Raw genomic sequence first — 23,500 nt, 5'->3', positions numbered from 1 at the left:
CCCTATCTGTCATTTTCGAACTTGTGAGGAGGTATCTGTCAGTTCTCGTCCCAGGGGACAACTGGATGTGCAGTTTTTTGCTCCAATTGAGCTCTTCATTTAATTGACAGTTCAGTCCAACCTAATAAGTGCTTTAACAGATTTGAAATTGATTTGCTTGAAGGCTTTGTTTTCACTGTTTACTTTGTGTGAAATACATGTTTGATTGACTTGCTTTGTTACACATGGCCCCTCGATATGACAATTGTGATGAGGCATCCATTTTAATGCAGCATATAGTCAATTAAGAATGACAATTGAATTGTAAGTGTTAAGATACGGTACTACATAGTGGAAACACCAAAAAGTTGAACCAGACAGTTCTGGACATAAGATGTTACCTCCCAAAATGTGTGTAGTGTTAAAACAAAACTTTTAGAAACAGAATTATGTATGGATTTTTAACATATGTAACATGCTCATAACAGTGGATGTGTTCAAGAGCTCCTTCATTGAGGCCTTGAAGATGGCTGACTCATTGACCCACCTGAATATGAGTTATAAAAGACCAAATATCAGACAAATATGTGGTGTGTCTTTATTCAATTTGACAGTGCATCTGTACACCAACTATAAGGTGAAATGACTTACAAATGCTGTCAAAATAGGTTGAGGCCTATTTTGTATGAGCTCATTTGTAGTGATGTGTAGGCGGAATATATAGAAAGAGTATCTACTTACATCAAACCTATCCACACAGGATGGATCATGTGAGTCCGGTTCATATTACACTCATTCCTTCTATTGTGTAGGCTCTACAGCAGGACTATATCCATGCCACAATAATTAAGTCTATCAAGCTACAAGTATCTGAAAGTTAACTTCTGCTTTTAGATAATAATATAATGGATGTTTTTATGCATAGGAATTTAAATTGATACAATGTGGCTGGTTACTGGAATGATGGCCTTATGATTTGTCAAACATAGAAAAATATGTTTCATAATTCAATTTTGACAAGTATTATACATGTAATACGATACTCTATGTTCAAATGTGATGCATATAAAGCACTAAAGTTTGTATAGAGCATCTTTTGAAGGACTAGCAGGAGCAGAATGAGATGAGGGGTTATTTTGGTGATGGAGATTAAGGCAGCCTTTTTGTCATTTGTGCGAGACAAGCCATTCATCCATCCAGTTCACAGCCAAAAAAAGGCTGGTCCCAGAAATTAGCAGTTTCAGCTCAGCAGCAAAGTCGTCGGGCTGTGAAGGCAGAGAGAAATTGACTAATTAGCAATGCGCACTAAAACTTGACGGTTCTCTCTATAACAGCGAGGGAAAGACTCGGTTTTTCTCCCCCTTTCTCTTTTCTTTCTTCCATAGATGTTTGAAATCGCAGTCATTTACGCTCGACAGTTTTTACAATAGCCTTGAGCCATAATTTTGCGAGTCTCTTCAGCATCCATACCCCTGCATGGTCTCTCTCCACCGGCCATGCACGACCGTTTCTCTCCCCAACCGTGGATTTCCTATTACTCTCGTTACGACTCACTGAGCCCCAGGCCCAAGGATAATGATGTGTTGTTTCTTGGTAGCATAATTTGTCACACGTATATTTCTTCTTCTTCTTCTCTTGCAGAAAGCACAGCTCCCTCTCACACACTCACACACTTCTTGTTAATTCAGAAGAACAAATTACCAACGTCAACAAATAACCTGAAATAGTGACTTTATGAGTTGAAATCAATCATTATTTTGAGGCACCGACCATAGACTTTTAAAGGAAAGGAATACAGCAAAAGAAAAAGGAGAACAAAGGAAAGCCAAGTGAGAATATTGGGAACCTAAAGCTTTACTTTCTTTTTTTGTCAAGATCGTAAGTCAGGTAAGTTTGGCTTGTTCTCAAGCAAGCTGCTCACATCATTTAGTTGTGACAGGCGCTTTAGAAAATGTGGCGACTATGAAACGAGGTAGTACAGGACGCTTATATCAAGTTTACAAACATATTTCATACAGTAAATGCATGTTTGGCGTTATACAGCAACATACCCATGTGCGTGTTTCATTTATATTTGAGGGATAGCTGCATTGAATTAATAATTTCGGATACTCAAGTCTGAATAGTCGTAACTCAGGTATAAGGGAAAACGCACACGCACAGTGATGATGTCGGCTGTGTGAGGGACAAACTAATTGCTTTTGTATCACTCCGTGCGTGCATTTGTGGATGTGTAAATGTCCTCATTGTGGGAGTGCAGCAAGATAAGAGGAGAACGATAAGTGTTAGCTGAATGCTGCATAGTATCCGTGCACGGCACCGTAGGGGTTGCCTTTTCCTCTTATCCAACAACTTAAATTGCGTTATCGAAGATAAATAAGGCGATGCAGCATCTCCCATAATATTTTGTTTTGACATTGCGCTTCAAACAACAGCGTCCATTTAAAATGCTCTTGTCTTGAACGACTGACAATATCAAGGGAATAGCACATTATTGGGACTATACGTTTTTGTTTTCTCTTCCGACCTGAGCCAAAGTTCAAATGATACCGGACTGAACGATATTGTTCACTGTAGAATAAAATCGGAGGGAGCAGAATGACGGTTTACAAGTTCAGTCGTGTGTATATCCACCATTTAACCATTTTGCTCGGTATAACGTGAAGGTATTAGAGACAATTCCATCCTGACTGTAATGATGATATCATGTTATGTTATTCACAAATAAATGGATTAGCGGTAGGCTAAATGGCTTGCATGGTGTATTTGTTGCCTAGGTGGCGTTAACAGTCAGGAAGTCATGTCCAGATCCGGTGATAGAACCTCCACCTTTGACCCTACACACAGTGACACCCTGCTGCACGGGCTCAACCTGCTATGGAGGAAACAGCTTTTCTGTGATGTGACTCTCACTGCCCAGGGACAGCAGTTCCACTGCCACAAAGCCGTGCTGGCATCCTGCTCACAGTATTTCAGGTCTCTCTTCTCCAGCAGTCATATGCTCAACAACGAGGGGAACAACAACAACAAAGACCAGGGGAGCAGTGGTACCCCGTCTTCCTCCCCAGATGACAAACTGATGGCCAGCCCCCGGTCCATCAACAACTTGGTCCTTCAGGGCTGCTCCTCCATCGGACTACGGCTAGTGCTGGAGTACCTGTACACTGCCAATGTCACGCTCTCCCTGGACACTGTGGAAGAGGTGCTCTCGGTCAGCAAGATCCTCAACGTCCCTCAGATCACCAAGCTCAGCGTGCAGTTCCTCAACGACCAGATCTCTGTGCAGAACTACAAGCAGATCTGCAAGATCGCGGCGCTGCACGGCTTGGACGAGACCAAGAAGCTGGCCAACAAATACCTGGTGGAAGATGTGCTGCTGCTGAACTTTGAGGAGATGTGCGCCATGCTGGATGCTCTGCCGCCCCCGGTGGAGTCGGAGCTGGCCCTCTTCCAGATGTCGGTCCTCTGGCTGGAGCATGACCGGGAGACTCGCATGCACTACGCCCCGGACCTCATGAAGAGGCTGCGCTTCGCCCTCATCCCGGCCCCAGAGCTGGTGGAGAGGGTGCAGTCGGTTGACTTCATGAGGAGTGACCCTGTATGCCAGAAGCTGCTGATGGACGCCATGAACTACCACCTGATGCCCTTCAGACAGCACTGCAGGCAGACCACAGCCAGCAGGTGAGGACACACACACACACACACACACACACACACACACACACACACACACACACACACACACACACACACACACACACACGCAAATAAGGGTTAGGAGTGGTGTGTAAGATGTTGTTAGCAAAGGTTAGTAAAGGTACTAATATTGCATACTTGCATAAGGTTAGGGTTAGTGAGGATGCTTTAGAATGGTCTACCTTATTTTGCATACCATCTCAATTCCAACGCTACACTATATAACTTAGTTACTCTTGGTAAAATAGTTTTTTCTCTGTAAAGGTTTTAAGTGCAGAACATATGGAGGAACATACATTTAGTCAATAGTTGTACAGTACATTCAGGCATTTCTTCTGAAATAAGAAATTATTCTTATTTCCTATATATTCCAAAAATATATAGATCACTCATAACTTAACGTAGGCACACATGTAAAAAAATGACATAAGAGCACATGAACATTTGTGTTGACATAACCTGGGTAGATATCACCTATAACTTATAACCTATTTATACACTACCAGTAGGTATATTTCTTTATTAGCAAGGAATGGAAAACAACTCATGGGTTATAGAGTTATAGGTCTGAGTGATCCATACTTAGGAAAGTTGCTTGGTCTGCCTCACCTACAGTACACAACCATGGGAGATACAGTACTGCATGGCCAGGTATGCTTGTCATGGTCTGTTTGTCATGATGAGCATTTTCAGAGATAATTAATGGACAGGATGTTGACAGGAAGATGATTGATTGGCAGTGCTTTATGATGCCGTTGTTTATAGAACACAATTTAGTTTTTATAAGTCTCAAGTATTACGGAGCAATTTTGACTTTTATATTTGTCTAACGTTATCTGCTTCATTCAGAAACGGTATAAACAGACGATATGATAAGAAAAATATTCGCACAGTATTGTAGAAAATAGAAATCAACAATTATCTTGCAGATGTGGGGTACTATTTATTTACCAGGGTAATTTCACTATTTCTTTCTCACAATATCTTTATAGAGCACATAAGTGGAAATCCAATAAACAGTTTTATCATAAATTCAGAGAGGAAACAGCTGTGATATTACAAGGCTGATTTTCTGTATTCAGAGGTAACACTATTATTAGGAAGTATTGTCATGTACATTCACATGATTGTTAAGATGTTACAGCTATGATCTACTGGATATAGCTCATATAGCGTTGGCCAATATGGACTTTTCTCCATGATAGGGAACATTGTTTTGTTATCGAAGTCTTCCATATAGAAAATGGTTACTGTGCATTTGGAAAGTACTCCAAAAAATACATCCAATAAAAAGTTAAGTGGAATGGAGAGGGCCTGCATGTGCTGTAGCATGTAGCCATTGCCTCGTAGTCTCAGTGAGATACCCATAGATGGGTCCAGACACAGCACAGATCTAGGGTCTAGACTGCTCATATTCATATCACAATCCACTAGTTTCTCTCCCCTCAATGAATTAGCCTTATCTATGTTTAGTGGCCATTTGCAGGTGAGAATAACCCCCCAAAACACGAGTCGGACAGTATCCAAGTGGGTGCATGAGAGGGCGGTCATTTAGTCAATCGTAAAACGAGAACGGATGCAAATGCCTGGAATTAATGGCCAATGTTGTTTAAACGACTGTTACTTTGTGGTTAGTTGTTTAATTGCATTGCACTTAATTAGATGACCGTACTCAATGTACAGTAAAGTATGTGGCCCTGAAATTGTGTTTCACAAACCAACACCACAGCTCAAGAATATGCTGCACAATTGGCTCAGAACTATCCTATCACATGGAGAGTCTTTGCCAATGGAATAGCAAGATTTTATGTAGTAGTTGATCTACTGTGTATTGTACAGTCATAATATTATTTGCCTCAATGTATGGAACCCTGGCACCCTGTAGAAAAGTTCAGATGAGTTCACACCTAATTGAACAGATATCTTTAGGCTGTAAACCCTCTTTAGACCGAAACCGAATGAAAAACAAGCCATTGAAAGCTTTATCATAAATTCAGAGAAAAAACAGCTGTGATATTACAAAGTTTATTTTCTGTATTTAGAGGTTACAATATTGTTACGACTGTTCAGAATGACATGATGACATGACATGATATGAGGTTCTGATTAATACGTTGACTGGTTATAGATGTGACTGGGAAAGACCTTTTAGAGTTTCATTCGGGAGATGGTAACTCTTTAAAGAACCGCTCTTGTGGTGCCCCAGATCCTAATGAGTTAGTCACATGATTAATTGAATTGGGCAACAATTAAACATAGTTAGTTAATTAGATAAATAACAGTCTTCAGATTAATGTTAAAGTCAAGTCACGACAATGGGCTACAATTCAATGACTACCAACACAATGACGTTGTTGGGATTAGTTACAATTGGCTTTCTACTCAACAAAAACGGTTCTCTGTATGTTTATGTGTGCAATTGGTTGTTTTATTTAATCTATATCTGTTATGTAATCTATGTTTCCCGGCTCTTGTCCCCCCAACCCACTCCATACCCTAACCCACCTCCACACCCCAACGCCTCCACCCGAATCACTCCAAATCCCAACCCACCTCCATACCCTAACCCACCTCCACACCCCGCCTCCACCCGAATCGCTCCAAATCCCAACCCCCTCTACACCCCAAAACCCTCAACACCTCCTCACCCACACTACTCCAGGATTCGTTCCAATAAGAGGATGCTGTTGTTGGTGGGTGGCTTGCCCCCTGGACCCGATCGACTCCCCAGTAATCTGGTCCAGTACTACGATGACGAGAAGAAGACATGGAAGATCCTCACTAGTGAGTAGAAACCCGATCTTTTACCGATATGCTCTTTCTGTTATAAGCTTATTTAATAAAGAGGAATCAACGTGCCAACGTGTCAACATACACATTTTTGATATTCATCATCTCCAGCAACACCCCAACTTCAACCTATGTGATAATGGAGTGTTTCTATGTTTTGTGGTCAGAAAGATAGAGGAAGATAAGTGTTTACGAACCTTTGCCTACTTATAGTTGGTTCGAATCACATAATGCACACCAGATGATGTCAAAATTGCTTCTAATGACATTGTTGATCATCTGGTGTGCTTATTTTTGACTACAAAACATAAAAATACACCGTATTCACATTTGTTGATGTTGTGGTGGGGCTGAAGATAATGAACTTTAAATTGAACAATTGTGAAATGTCCCTTCAATCGATTTTTGGGTTGAATTCACAAAAAGTAATCGACATAATAATTTAACCAGATTTCAACCACAAAAAAAAAAAAAAAAAAAAAAAAAAACAGGATTTTAAGAAGTGGTTTATTTCAAGTTGAACATTCCTAAGGTTTTGTCTTGAGCATAGGTTCATTCCCAGGTAAAATGAAGGGAAGAACAAAAGGAGTTCCTTAAATCCTAGAGGTAATGATGTATCACTATCACTTTTAACGTACGTTTTTTAAACTGAGTGTGGCTTTACAGTAACAGCTATGTGGCGTGGAGCTTTCTGCCTGGTTTACCTTTTTTTTGCTGAAATCTCTTGGCAAAGATGCATGGCCAGATTTATAATAATCTAATAATCTTGTGAAGTGTAGATCGAACATTTTATAATTACATGTTACTGTCCAGCTGCTTTAAAATACAATAATATTAAGTTATAATATATTATTATAAAATATTGAAAATGCCAGATAGATAGCAGAGCAAGGGAAGGAGAAAACATCCCTCCAAGATGATAAAACCATTTGGTAATTGGACATGTATGGACGTCTTGAAAAACCTTGCAAAGCCAAAAGATAATTGTGTGGGTCTTTTTTTGCCCAATAATATGTTAAAATATATTTTTTCCCGCAAATGTTGACAATGTTAAATGTTAAAATTCATAATTATATTGATTTTATGGTGTAGTTGAAGTCGGAAGCTTACATACATACACCTTAGCCAACTACATTTAAACTCAGTTTTCACAATTCCTGACATTTAATCCCAGTAAAAATTTAAGTCAGTTAGGATCACCACTTTGTTTTAAGAATGTGAAATGTCAGAATAATTGTAGAGAGAATGATTCATCTCAGCTTTTATTTATTTCATCACATTCCCGTGGGTCAGAAGTTTACATATACTTAATTAGTATTTGGTAGCATTGCCTTTAAATTGTTTAACTTGGGTCGAACGTTTCGGGGAGCCTTCCACAAGCTTCCCAGAATAAGTTGGGAGAATTTTGTCCCATTCCTCCTGACAGAGCTGGTGTAACTGAGTCAGGTATGTTGGCCTCCTTGCTCACACACACTTTTTCAGTTCTGCCCACAAGTTTTCTATAGGATTGAGGTCAGGGATTTGTGATGGCCACTCCAATACCTTGGGTTTGTTGTCCTTAAGCCATTTTTGCCACAACTTTGGAAGTATGCTTGGGGTCATTGTCCGTTTGGAAGACCCATTTGCGACCAAGCTTTAACTTCCCAATTGATGTCTTGAGATGTTGCTTCAATATATCCACAGAATTTTCCTACCGCATGATGCCATCCATTTTGTGAAGTGCACCTTCCTACAGCAAAGCATCCCCACAACATGATGCTGCCACCCCTGTGCTTCACTGTTGGGATGGTGTTCTTCGGCTTGCAAACTTCCCCCCTTTTCCTCCAAACATAACGATGGTCATTATGGCCAAACAGTTCTATTTTTGTTTCATCAGACCAGAGAACATTTCTCCAAAAAGTATGGTCTTTGTCCCCATGTGCAGTTACAAACCGTAATCTGGCTTTTTTATGGCGGTTTTGGAGCAGTGGCTTCTTTCTTGCTGAGCGGCCTTTCAGGTTTTGTCGATATAGGACTGGTTTTACTGTGGATATAGATACCTTTGTACCTGTTTCCTCCAGCATCTTCACAAGGTCATTTGCTGTTGTTCTGGGATTGATTTGCTCTTTTCGCACCAAAGTACGTTCATCTCTAGGAGACAGAACGCATCTCCTTCCTGAGCGGTATGACGGCTGCGTGGTCTCATGGCGTTTATACTTGCGTACTATTGTTTGTACAGATGAACGTGGTGCCTTCAGGCGTTTGGAAATTGCTCCCAAAGATGAACCAGACTTGTGCAGGTCTACAATTTTTTTCTGAGGTCTTGGCTGATTTCTTTTGATTTTCCCATGATGTCAAGCAAGGAGGCACTGAGTTTGAAGGTAGGCCTTCAAATACATCCACAGGTACACCTCCAATTGACTGAAATGATGTCAATTAGCCTATCAGAAGCTTCTAGAGCCATGACATAATTTTCTGGAGTTTTCCAAGCTGTTTAAAGGCACCGTCAACTTAGTCTACGTAAACTTCTGACCCACTGGAATTGTGATACAGTGAAATAATCGGTCTGTAAACAATTGTTGGAAAAATGTCCTAACCGACTTGCCAAAACTATAGTTTATTAACAAGAAATGTGTGGAGTGGTTGAAAAACGAGTTTGAATTACTTCAACCTAAGTGTATGTAAACTTCCGACGTCAACTAGTTGATGGTAGAACTCCAGAGTATATAATGCACACAGAACACAAACAAATGATCTAATGGCTTCTGCAAATACAAAGAACAAGCTTACAGTACTATCCTGTAATGAAAAAGCAAAAACAGGCTCTTAGTAATGTTTGCAAATTATTTAATGAAAAACTGAAATTTACATAACAATTCAGACCCTTTAATCAGTACTTTCTTAAAGCACCTTTGGCAGCGATTCCAGCCTCCAGTCGTTTTGGGTATTACATTTACATTTAAGTCATTTGGCAGACGCTCTTATCCAGACGCTACAAGCTTGGCACACCTGTATTTGGCGAGTTTCTCCTATCCCTCTCTCCAGATCCTCTCAAGCTCTGTCAGGTTGGATGTAGAGCATCGCTGCACAGCTGTTTTCAGGTCTGTTTTCAGATGTACGATCGGGTTCAAGTCCGGGCTTCTGCTGGGCCATTCTAGGACATTCAGAGACTTGTCCCGAAGCCACTCCAGCGTTGTCTTGGCCGTGTGCTTATGGTCTTTGTCCTGTTGGAAGGTGAACTTTCACCCCAGTCTGAGGTCCTGAGCACTCTGGAGCAGGTTTTCATCAAGGATCTCTCTTTTCTTTGCTCCGTTCATCTTACCCTCAATCCTGACTAGTCTCCCAGTCCCTGCAGCTGAAAAACATCCCCACAGCATGATGCTGCCACCACCATGCTTAACCGTAGTGATGGTGCCAGGCTTCCTCCAGATGTGACGCTTGGCATTCAGTTCAAAGAGTTAAATCTTAGTTTCATCAGACCAGAGAATCTTGTTTGTCATGGTCTGAGTCCTTTAGGTGCCTTTTGGCAAACTCCAAGCGGGCTGTCTTGTGCCTTTTACTGAGGAGTGCCTTCCGTCTGGCCACTCTACCATAAAGGCCTGATTGGTAGAGTGCTGCAAAGATGGTTTTCCTTCTGGAAGGTTCTCCCATCTCCACAGAGGATCTCTGGAGCTCTGTCAGTGTAAGCATCAGCTTCTTGGTCACCTCCCTGACCAATACCCTTCTCCCCCGATTGCTCAGTTTGGCCAGGTGGCCAAGTTCTAGGAAGAGTCTTTGTGTTTCCAAAATTCTTCCATTTAAGATTGGTGGAGGACACTGTGTTCTTGGGGACCTTCGATGTAGAAATGTTTTGGTACCTTTCCCCAGATCTGTGTCTCGACACAATCATGCCTCGGAGCTCTACTGACAATTACTTCGACCTCGTGGCTTGGTTTTTGCTCTGACATGCACTGTCAACTGTGGGCCCTTATATAGACAGGTGTGTGCCTTTCCAAATCATGTCCAATCAATTGAATTTACCACAAGTGGACTCCAGTCAAGTTGTAGAAACATCTCAAGGATGATAAATGGAAACAGATGCACCTGAGCTCAATTTTGAGTCTCATTGCAAAGGGTCTGAATAGTTATGTAAATAATGTGTTTCTGTTTTTTATTCTTAATACATTTGCAAAAATGTCTAAAAACCTGCTTTCACTTTGTAATTACGAGGTATTGTGTAGATTGATGAGTAAACTTTTAAATTTTATCCATTTGAGAACAAGGCTGTAAGTCAAGGGGTCTGAATACTTTACAAATACACTGTATAGCTTTTTATTCAACCTTTATTTTACTAGACAAGTCAGTTTAGAACAAATTCTTATTTATAATGACGGTCTACTTGTAAACCCTCCCCGGCCAAACCCTCCCCTAACCCAGACGAGCCAATTTTGCACTGTTCTATGGGATTCCCAATCGCAGCGGTTTAGCATCGAACCCGGGTCTGTAGTGAAGCCTCTAGCACGGCGATGCATTTCCTTAGACTGCTGCGCCAGTTTAGTGTCCTATGCTCAGTCTCAGTTGAGTATGTTGACCCTTTGAGATACACCATTATATTCTTGCCACGTTCCAAAGATCAAACAGGTGCTAATGGGAAACCTTATCTGTCCTTTGCATCATCATCATCATCTTCTGTCTCTCAGTTTAGTTGTTGTCCTCTTGTCTGGCGGGGAGCATCTCTCACTAATGTCTCTCCATTCATCGGTATTAACCACTGGCCGATGCTGTCAAATACCCTGTATACTCTCTCACAATACAATACAACTTTCTAGTCCATTTGTCACAACTGCTCTCAATCCACCGCAGACAACACACAAACAACACTCACTTTGTGCCCATAGTTATTTCTGGTCCTGGTCTGGTGTTGCGAGTATCATGTACCATGATGCCATTTTAACACATACCATCTGTAGCTAGATGTAATTGTAGTAGTGTTCCCAAATATTACCCACCTGTTTACTATCTGTCAATACTCAACAAGTTAATCGTCTGCTCTATTTGGTGTTACATTAATGGTATTTTAACATTTGCCTCAGATTTTAACATACATGTACCTGTTTTCGAAAAACATTGATATTTCACTGTTGACATTTTTTTCCATTAAAACTCATCGATATGTGTAACCGTGTAAAACAACTAAAAGGTCAATGGGGATTACCATTATTCAAAACTTAAAAGGTAACGCTCAAATGGTCCGTGTCTGAGTAGAAGGACACAAAACTGCAAAATCATCCCCTTAACGTAACACATCGATCGCCACCTGATGGAACTGCTACACACCGGATGTGGAATAGAGCATGATTAACATTCAATCAGAACTTTTCAATAAGGCAAAGCCTGAGATAGACAACGTTTGGCTAAGACTTTTATCAACACGGTTAAAGGAGAATCTGATCTCTCTCGTCGCGTCAGATCACTGCAGCTCGTCTGTTCTACAAACTAGAGGAACACTTGCTTGCCATCTAGTGTACCTATAGCACCGTGAAGAAGCAGGGGAGGAAAGTAAGACAAAGACAGTAGCTCATTTAAAGTAGTGACTGTCTGTCCACAGGCTGATTCTACAGTACCTGAGTCAACATTGCATTAGCACCTCATGGCTTCAAAAATAAATCGTTATCCCATGCACAGTACTGAAGAAAAGAATGCAATGCGGTGGGATGCAACACTAATGACGTTAGAGGGCAGTAGTAACGCAACGTTGGTTGGTCCAGTTGCCGTTGAGTTATTCTGTCGACCCCGACCAAACGTGTTTCAATGCGAGGTATCTAACTCCCTCTAGTGAGTCCGAGAGCGTACTGTAAAACTAAGACAAGTCCAATTCTAAGGGGCTGGGTTTGTGCCCCATAGTGGTCTTACTGTTTTGGCTCCAGTGGTAAGTTAGGGGACAATTCATTGACAAAAATGTTTGATATCAACATCTTTCAACATCATGATCCCTGATCAAATTAATTAGCCAACTTGAATGTGTGTTAAGGATAGTAAAACCGCTGTTTTGAGTCATGCTATTACTTTTACCTCGTAATGGAGGCAAAGTGTCTGGTTACCTATGTAAATAATGTATCTGTTTTGTATTTTTTAATAAATTAGCAACAATTTCTAAAAACCTGTTTTTGTTTTGATGTTATGGGGTATTGTGTGTAGATTGATGAGGGGAGAAAATGATGTAATCCATTTTAGAATAAGGCTGTAACGTAACAAAATGTGGAGAAATGACGGGGTCTGAATACTTTCCGAATGTACTGTTATAAAAAATATATATTTTTCTTCATTATATATTTTACTCCCCTAATTGGAGTAAACTAATGGGTAACAATGTTTAGGCTTCTACTTCCAGCTTATACATACTATGTACATTTTACGGACACAGTATTCTTTACATTAGTTATCTTGTTGTTTTTTGTCCCACCCTTCAACTGAACCCCTCTCATCTATCTCTGAACACCATCCAGTTTTGATTTCTGTTTTCCATGTATTTTCCAACTGTGCTGAGATGTTTCACAAGTTCTGAACCTTTCTATTCTCATAGTTTTTCAAGTTTATAACTTACATTTCTTTTGGTTAAGAGTATTATTATATTATTGACCGATTGACTATGACTTTTTACATCATCCATTAGTGCTATTTGCAGAGTTAGGTAAATGTTGCAATTCTTTAGCCATTCCTGAACCTGTGACCAAAATCAAGTCACATACTGTATGGACAGTACCAAAACAAATTATCTAATGGTTCTGTCTCTTCGCAACAAAATCTGCAGAGCTGTGATGGTTTATCCCCCCTATATATAACATTCTATTGGTTCCAAATATTTTGTATAATAATTTAAATTGAAAAATTGTAAGTTTTGAATCAAGTGTTTTTCATAAATCATGTGTCATGGAATCGGTAGTATTTTGCAATCTATATGGCACAGTTGTCAAACCTTAAAATTAACTGGTATATTAATGCAGAAAAGTTCCTTACTTTCTCCCCCTTCCACTTGCTCTCTTCCATTTTTTTGCCGTAATGCTGCAATTAGTTGGCTGTAATTTTGAGTAGAGCAGACATTTCCTACCCTAACCAGAAACCGTGGATGGATGGCGGCATTCGCACGAAACTTAAAGCGCGTTCCACTGCATTTAACCATGGAAAGAGGTCTGGGAATATGACTGAATATAAACAATGTAGTTATTCTCTCCGCAAGGCAATCTAACAAATGCCAGTACAGGGACAAGGTGGAGTCGCAATTCAACGGCTCAAACACGAGATGTATTTTGCATGGTCTACAGGAAATCATGGACTACAAAAAGAAAACCAGCCACGTCACGGACACCGACGTCACGCTTCCAGACAAACTAAACACCTTCTTTGCCCGCTTTGAGGATAATACAGTGCCACCGTCGCGGCCCACTAACAAGGACTGCGCCTCCCCCACTCCTTCTCAGTGGCTCATGTGAGTAAAGCATTTAAACACGTTAACCCTCGCAAGGCTGCTGGCCCAGATGGCATCCCTAGCCGTATTTTCAGAGCATGCGCAGACCAGCTGTCTGGTGTGTTTACAGACATATTCAATCGCTCCCTATCCCAGTCTGTTGTCCCCACATGCTTAAAGATGGCTATCATTGTTTCTGTACCCAAGAAGGCAAAGATAACTTAACTAAATGACTACCTCCTCGTAGCACTCACTTTTGTCATCATGAAGTGATTTGACGACTTGTCAAGTATCATATCACCTCCACCTTACCGGCCACCCTAGACACACTTCAGTTTGCATATCACCCCAACAGGTCCACAGACGACGCAATCGCCATCACACTGCACACTGCCCTATCCCATTGGACAAAAGGAATACCTATGTAAGAATGCTGTTCATTGACTACAGGTCAGCATTCAACACCATAGTACCCTCCAAGCTCATAATCAAGCTGGAGGCCCTGGGTCTCAAGCCCGCCCTGTGCAATTGGGTCCTGGACTTTCTGACGGGCCACCCTCAGGTGGTGAGAAGGCAGGAAACGACATCTCCACTTTGCTGACCCTCAACACTGGGGCCCCACAAGGGTGCGTGCTCAGCCCCCTCCTGTACACCCTGTTCACCCACGACTGCATGGCTATGCACGCCTCCAACTCAATCATAAATTTTGCAGACGACACAACAGTAGCGTACTTGATTACCTGCAACGACGAGACAGCCTACAGGGAGTACGTGAGGGCACTCGGAGTGTGGTGTCAGGAAAACATCCTCTCACTCAACGTGATCGTGGACTTCAGGAAACAGAAGATGGAGCACCCCCTATCCATATTAAATGGACCGCAGTGGAGAAGGAGGAACATTTTAAGTTCCTTGGTGTACATATCACAGACAAACTGAATGGTCCACTCACACAGACAGTGTGGTGAAGAAGGCGCAATGGCGTCTCTTCAACCTCAGGAGGCTGAAGAAATTTGGCTTGTCACCTAAAACCCTGACAAACTTTTACAGATGCACAATCGAGAGCATCCTGTCGGGCTGTATCACAGCCTGGTACGGCAACTGCACCACCCTCAACCGCAAGGCTCTCCAAGAGGGTGGTGCGGTTTGCACAACGCATCACCGGGGGCAAACTACCTGCCCTCCATGACACCTACAGCACTCGATGTCACAGGAAGGCCAAAAAAGATAATCAAGGACATCAACCACCCGAGCCACTGCCTGTTAACACAATTCCACTCTAAATGATGCCAGTTTAATAATGTTTACATATCTTACATTATTCATATCACATGTATATACTGTATTTTATACCATCTATTGCACCTTGCCTATGCGGCTCAGCCATTGCTCATCCGTATACTTACATGTACATATTCTCATTCACCCCTTTAGATTTGTGTGTATTAGGTAGTTGTTGGGGAATTGTGAGATTACTTGTTAGATTTTACTGCACTGTCGGAACTAGATGCACAAGAATTTCGCTACACTCACATTAACATCTGCTAATGTATGTGACAAATAACATTTGATTTGATTTCCATATATATTTGCTAGCTGCATGTGTGACATAACTCCACCAGTCATATTTATAATATAATTTACAAAGATTACATTTATTTTGTATTTTTTTAATATTTTTTTTCAATTAGTATATTTGAATTTAACCATAATGTTTGTTGTAATATTTGTTCAGTATTTTCTGGTGGATTAAACTGAAATTGCAACCTTCAATGGCTTGTTTTTAAAATAGCGATATTTTTTAGATTATTTCATTTTAAAATAACCTTAAGTTAGAGGTTGTAATCTGAATAATGGGGAAAAAAGCCATTATTGAATATGGGGTGAGACATCCTTCCTAATGTGCTAGAGAACCAGTTCGGATTTAAGTATTAGTTTTGTATGATTGAAGCCTTTAGTGAGAGGTCCACATTTTTCCACAAATGGACAGGTATTTTCCTTTCCATGGTCACAAGAGCTTATCTCTTTTTGCTAACTTTCTATAAAACAAATTGTAGTGAGATAATTTCTTTCTTCAGGATATGAATACCGAGTATGTTCACTTCACCATCAGACCATTTTATTGGTAAACTACACGGTAATGTAAAAGTTGTATTTTTTTGTGATCCAATACGTAATATAGTAATTACGTATCATAATTTGGTTGTCATCCAGAGATGTTAAAATTGTATAGATCCTCTATGAGGCTGTGGAGAGATCCAAATTGTGGATTTCAAAGAAAACATGAATCATCAGTGTACAATGACACCGTTGTTTTTAAGCCCCTTTCCAGTCCCTTGATATTATTGTTATGTCTGATTTTAATAGCTAACATTTTGATGGCCATAATAAATAGATATGCCGATAGTGGACAACCTTGTATTACACCTCTTGACAGTTTAATACTTTCTGTAACAATCCGGGTGTCGTGGGTGTGGAGTCAAAGGCAGGAGACAGAGAGTACAATGCTGTGCTCTTTAATGCACTAAACGCACCACAGGGTGCTAGCAATGTTCACGGCCCCAAAACACAGGGAATGTCAAAATGACGATTCAAAAATGCACGACTAGGAACTAACACGTCCCTCTGATACAGAGCAGAAGGTTACAAAGAATAATCCCGCACAACAACCAGGCGGGCCAGCTGTCTAATAAAGACAAACTAATCATACACACAGGTGCTACCAATAAATATACAAGGAGGGGGAGAAAAGACAATCAGTGGCAGCTAATAGGCCGGTGACGACGACCGGAAAGCGCCACCCAAACCGGAAAGGGAAACCACCCTCAGTCGGACTCGTGACACTTTCTGAGAAGTAGCCATTATTTACTATTTTACACCTAGGGTAACGATACATACAACTTTAATCCATTGAAGAAGAGATTCTCCAAAATTGAAATATTCCAGGCATTTATATATAAATTCCAGTCGTACTTTATCAAAACTATTTTCAAAGTCAGCTATGAATACCAGGCCTGGTGTCCCAGATTTTTCATAGTGTTCTATCGTTTCCAGTACTTGTCTTACATTATCTCCAATGTATCGTCCATGTAAAAACATGTCTGATTAGGACATGTTATCCAGGACATGCTATCCATTTTTCTAGAATTTCTGCATCACAACAGTGAAGTGTAAGGGGCCTCCAATTTTTTTATGGACTGGATCTTTTTTTCTATAACTTGGGTCCTGTTTCAGAACTTATTGTTGAGAATCTGATAATCTATCATTTTTATGGTTAAAACATGCAAATAATGGTCCTCTGGTATACCTCCATGAATCCACTTGTTCTAATAAATCCATGATATTCGTGATTTCCTTAAGTGCATGAGGGTAATAGTTTGTAGTGTGATTTCCTTTAGGGTCCATTGAGGTATTTAAAACCGTATTATAATCTCCCACCATAATAACAGAGTCTTGTATTGCTTGTAAGCTTGATCAATTATTATTATTATTTTTAAAGAAGCGTTGATCATCATTATTTGGACCGTAATTTAAAAAGAATCCATCTACTAATTAATATCATCAACCCTTTTGAAATACTTTGCCCATGGGAGAATTATATTCTGTTCCTCATCAATCTACACACAATACCCCATAATGACAAAGCAAAAACAGGTTTTTAGACATTTTTGCAAATGTATAAAAAAAACTGAAATACCTTATTTACATAAGTATTCAGACCCTTTGCTATGAGTCTCGAAATTGAGCTGTTTCCATAGATCATCCTTGAGATATTTCTACAACTTGATTCGAGTCCACTTGTGGTAAATTCAAGTAATTGGACATGATTTGGAAAGGCACACACCTATCTATATAAGGTACCACAGTTGACAGTGCATGTCAGAGCAAAACCAAGCCACGAGGTTGAAGGAAATGTCTGTAGCGCTCCAAGACAGGATTGTGTCGAGGCACAGCTCTGGGGAAAGGTACCAAAACATTTCTGAAGCATTGAAGGTCCCCAAGAACACAGTGGCCTCCATCATTCTTAAATCATAAGTCTAGGCGTCCCGCTAGCGGGAGGGTGCGCAATTCAAATAAATAATCATAAAAACTATGGATATTAAACATTTAGGTACATATAAGTGTCTTATATCGGTTGATAGCTTAAATTCTTGTTAATCGAACTGCACTTTCTGATTGACAGTAGCTATTACAGCGAAAGCATGCCATGCGATTGTTTGAGGATGGTGGCCCAAATCAAAATATTTTTCCACCGGCACAGGTTTCATAAATTCACAAATAGCGATTAAATATTCACTTACTTTTTGAAAATCTTCCTCTGATTTGTCATCCAAAGGGTCCCAGCTATAACATGTAGTGTTGTTTTGTTAGATAAAATGCTTCTTTGTATCCCAAAAAGTCTGTTTAGTTGGCTCAATCAATTTGAGTAATCCACTCTTTCAACATGCAGATAAAGGAATCTGAAAATCTACCCCTAAATTTTGTTTCAACAAGTCAAAATACGTTTCTATTTACTCCCCAGATAGCCTAAAATGTAGTCAAACTATAATATTTCTTACGGAAAGAAGTATGCTCAATAGGAAACCGATTTTAACAGTTGCGTCCTGTCTACATAGCGCGTGCACACACACATTTCCAAGACAGTGTCCCTGAACTAAAAGTGATATTTCTTATTAATTTTTGACGTTACCAGCTTGAAACCTTGAACATACCTTAAACCCTGTGGAAGCCATAGGAATTGCATTCAGGGAGCTAATTATCAGCATGACCTTATACTTTCCATTGTAAGAAAATAAATCCCTACGGTAAAGCATGTTGGTGGTAGCATCATGCTGTGGGGATGTTTTTCAGAGCTCTTTGATGTAAACCGGCTCCAGAGTGCTCAGGACCTCAGACTGGGGCAAACGTTTACCTTCCAACAGGACAACAACCCTAAGCACACAGCCAAGACAATGCAATGCAATGCTTCAGGACAAGTCTCTGATTGTCTTTGAGTGGCCCAGCCAGAGCCCGGACTTGAACCCCATCAAACATCTCTGGAGAGACCTGAAAATAGCTGTGCAGCGACACTCCCCATTTAATCTGACAGAGCTTGAGAGGATCTGCAGAGAAGGATGGGACAAACTCCTCAAATACAGGTGTACCCAACAAGACTCAAGGCTGTTATCGCTGCCATAGGTGCATCAACAAAGTACTGAGTAAGGGGTCTGAATACTTATGTAAATGAGACATTTCAGTTTTTATTTTGAATACATTTGCTAAAATATCTTTTAAACAGTTTTTGCTTTATAATTATGGGGTATTGTATGTAGATTGATGAGGGAATTTTATTTTTATAATCCATTTTAACGAAGCAAAATGTGGAAAAGTCAAGGGGTCTGAATACAAATGCGCTGTATATTTGAAAATGTAGCATATCTTAATTTATTTCCACAATTAACAAGTAATATATGCAATAATGTAAGTTCATACAAAGGATTGTTACCTATAATCAGGATTGGCATTACAAAAATGACATTTTTTGGCAAGCAATTATTGTGATTCATCCTATATTGTCCCTAACATTATTACCCTGTGGGTTACAGATGTGGGACACACACACACACACACACACACACACACACACACACACACACACACACACACACACACACACACACACACACACACACACACGCAAACACACACACACACACACACACACACACACACACACACACACACACTCACACACACACACACACACACACACACACACACACACCCCACCCTTCCCCCACAAATAACCACAAGATCAGATGTTCAACAGTTCAAAATCAAATGTTGTTGTTCACATACATGTGTTTAGCAGATGTTATTGCAGGTGTAGCGAAATGCTTGTGCTTCTAGCTCCGACAGTGCAATAATATCGAACAATTACACAACATACAGTGACTTGCGAAAGTATTCACCCCCCTTGGCATTTTTCCTATTTTGTTGCCTTACAACCTGGAATTAAAATAGATTTTTGCAGAGTTTGTATCATTTGATTTACACAACAAGCCTACTACTTTGAAGATGCAAAATATTTTTTATTGTGAAACAAACAAGAAATAAGAAATAAAACTGAAAACTTGAGCGTGCATAACTATTCACCCCCCCAAAGTCAATACTTTGTAGAGCCATCTTTGGCAGCAATTACAGCTGCAAGTCTCTTGGGGTATGTCCCTATAAGATTGCCACATCTAGCCACTGGGATTTTTGCCCATTCTTCAAAGCAAAACTGATCCAGCTCCTTCAAGTTGGATGGGTTTCTGCTGGTGTACAGCAATCCTTAAGTCATACCACAGTTTCTCAATTGGCTTGAGGTCTGGGCTTTGTCTAGGTCATTCCAAGACATTTTCCCTTAACCTGTTGAAACTCTGGGGGCGCTATATCATTTTTGGATAAAAAGACGTGACCGTTTTAAGCGCAATATTTTGTCACAAAAAGATGCTCGACTATGCATATAATTGGTAGCTTTGGAAAGAAAACACTCTGACGTTTCCAGAACTGCAAAGATATTTTCTGTGCGTGCCCTAGAATGTGAGCTACAGGCAAAACCAAGATGAAACGGCATCCAGGAAATGAGCAGGATTTTTGAGGCTCAGTTTTCCATTGTCTCCTTATATGGCTGTGAATGCGAGAGGAGTGAGTCAGCCCTTTCTGTCGTTTCCCCAAGGTGTCTGCAGCATTGTGACGTATTTGTAGGCATATCATTGGAAGATTGACCATAAGAGATCACATTTACCAGGTGTCCGCCCGGTGTCCTGCGCCGAAATTGGTGCGCAAAAGTCAGCTGCAAGTATTTTTCCACAGAATTCAGAGAAGAATGCAGGCTTCCACGAACGATATATCAATGAAGAGATATGTGAAAAAACACCTTGAGGATTGATTCCAAACAACGTTTGCCATGTTTCGGTCGATATTATGGAGTTAATTTGGAAAAAGTTTGACGTTGTAGGTGACTGAATTTTCAGTTAGTTTCGGTAGCCAAATGTGATGTACAAAACGGAGCGATTTCTCCTACACAAAGACGCTTTCAGGAAAAACTGCACATTTGGTATGTAACTGAGAGTCTCCTCATTGAAAACATCCGAAGCTCTTCAAAGGTAAATGATTTTATTTATTTGGTTATCTGGTTTTTGTGAAAATGTTGCGTGCTAAATGCTACTCAAAATGCTAAGCTAGCTTAGCATACTCTTACACAAATTAGTGAATTGCTATGGTTCAAAAGCATATTTTGAAAATCTGAGATGACTGTGTTGTTAAGAAAAGGCTAAGCTTGAGAGTAGGCGCATTATTTTCATTTTATTTGCGATTTTCAGAAATCGTTAACGTTGCGTTATGCTAATGAGCCTGAGGCTTTAGTCACGATCCCGGATCCGGGATGGGGAGTTTCAAGAAGTTAAACCACTCAAGCGCTGCTTTATCAGTATGCTTAGGGTCATTGTCCTGCTGGTAGGTCAACCTCCGTCCCAGTCTCAAACCTCTGGAAGACTGAAACCGGTTTCTCTCAAGAATTTCCCTGTATTTAGCGCCATCCATCACCATCTATCATTCCTTCACACCAGTTTCCAAGTCCCTGCTGATGAAAAACATCCCCACAGCATGATGCTGCCACCACCATGCTTCACTGGTGATGGTGTTCTCGGGGTGATGAGAGGTGTTGGGTTTGATCCAGACATAGCATTTTCCTTGATGGCCGAAAAGCTCAATGTTAGTCTCATCTGACCAGAGTACCTTCCTCCATATGTTTGGGGAGTCTCCCACATGCCTTATGGTGAACACCAAACATGCTTGTTTATTTCTTTCTTTATGCAATGGCTTTTTTGTGGTCACTCTTCCGTAAAGCCCAGCTCTGATACTCCAATCACAGCTGTGGAGCTTTGCAACTCCTTCAGGGTTATCTTTGGTCTCTTTGTTGCCTCTCTGATTAATGCCCTCCTTGCCTGGAGGTTTGGTGGGCGGCCCTCTCTTGGCAGGTTTGTTGTGGTGCCATATTCTTTCCATTTTTTAATAATGGATTTAATGGTGCTCTGTGGGATGTTCAAAGTGTTGGGTGTTTTGTTATAACCCAACCCTGATCTGTAGTTCTCCACAACTTTGTCCCTGACCTATATGGAGAGCTCCTTGATCTTCGTGGTGCCGCATGCTTGGTGGTGCCCCTTGCTTAGTGGTGTTGCAGACTCTGGGGCCTTTCAGAACATGTGTATATATATACTGAGATCATGTGACAGATCATGTGACACTTAGATTGCACACAGGTGGACTTTATTTAACTAATTATGTTACTTCTGAAGGTAATTGGTTGCACCAGATCTTATTTAGGGGCTTCATAGCAAAGGGGGTGAATACATATGCACGGACCACTTTTCCGTTTTTTATTAACTTTTTATAAAAAAAACATTTGGGGACTATTTTGTGTATGTCCACTACATGAAATCCAAATAAATTACAGGTTGTATTGCAACAAAATTTGAAAAACGCCAACGGGGATGACTACTTTTGCAAGGCACGGGATACCCAAATACACACAAATCTAAGTAAAGGAATGGAATTAAGAATATAAAAATATATGGACCAGCAATATCAGATCGGCATAGAATGAGATACAGTAGAATAGTATAGGATACAGTATACACATACAGTTGAAGTCGGACGTTTACATAATTTGAGTCAATTGGAGGTGTACCTGTGGATGTATTTCAAGGCCTACCTTCAAACTCAGTGCCTCTTTGCTTGACATCATGGGAAAATCAAAAGAAATCAGCCAGACCTCAGAATTCTGAGTTTCCCAATGCCTGAAGGTACCACATTCATCTGTACAAACAATAGTACACAAGTATAAACACCATGGACCCAACAGCAAAGGACCCTGTGAAGATGTTGGAGAGAAGCAGTACAAAAGTATCTATATCCACAGTTAAACAAGTCCAATATCGACAAAACCTGAAAAGCCGCTCAGCAAGGAAAAAGCCACTGCCCCAAAACCGCCATAAAAAAAGCCAGACTACAGTTTGCAACTGCATATTGGGACAAAGATCGTACTTTTTGGAGAAATGTTCTCTGGTCTGATGAAACAAAAATAGAACTGTTTGGCCATAATGACCATCGTTATGTTTGGAGGAAAAAGGGGTGGATGCTTGCAAGCCGAAGAACACCATCACTTCCATGACGCACGGGGGTGGCAGTATCATGTTGTGAGGGTGCTTTGCTGTAGGAAGGACTGGTGCACTTCACAAAATAGATGGCATCATGAGGTAGGAAAATGATGTGGATATATTGAAGCAACATTTCAAGATATATTGAAGCAAGACATCAGTCAGGGAGTTAAAGCTTGGTCGCAAATGGGTCTTCCAAATTGTCAATGACCCCAAGCATACTACCAAAGTTTTGGCAAAATGGCTTAAGGACAACAAAGTCAAGGTATTGGAGTGGCCATCACAAAGCCCTGACCTCAATCCTATAGAAAATGTGTGGGCAGAACTGAAAAGGCGTGTGCAAGCAAGGAGGCCTACACATCTGACTCAGTTATGACTAATTTATCGGCCATGGAGAATGAGAGCCCACTGTTCTTGGTAGCGGGTGGTGTCG

The 23,500-nt window shown here is 40.6% G+C and overlaps 1 protein-coding gene across 1 annotated transcript in view; it reads left to right on the top strand.

Moving 5' to 3' along the window:
• The first annotated feature begins 2,779 nt into the window (after positions 1-2,779).
• klhl14 (kelch-like family member 14) overlaps positions 2,780-23,500 on the top strand; it is a 53,030-nt gene continuing 32,309 nt past the window's right edge. Inside the window, exons 1-2 of the mRNA XM_064991924.1 lie at positions 2,780-3,660; positions 6,338-6,459. Of these exons, the coding sequence (XP_064847996.1) occupies positions 2,780-3,660; positions 6,338-6,459 (1,003 nt within the window). The remainder of the gene's footprint in view (positions 3,661-6,337; positions 6,460-23,500) is intronic.

Source organism: Oncorhynchus masou, chromosome 17 (assembly GCF_036934945.1).
Source record: "Oncorhynchus masou masou isolate Uvic2021 chromosome 17, UVic_Omas_1.1, whole genome shotgun sequence".
NCBI classification, from domain to species: domain Eukaryota; kingdom Metazoa; phylum Chordata; class Actinopteri; order Salmoniformes; family Salmonidae; genus Oncorhynchus; species Oncorhynchus masou.
Note: the sequence above shows the minus strand (reverse complement) of the source record. Positions and strands in the feature narration are given on the sequence as shown.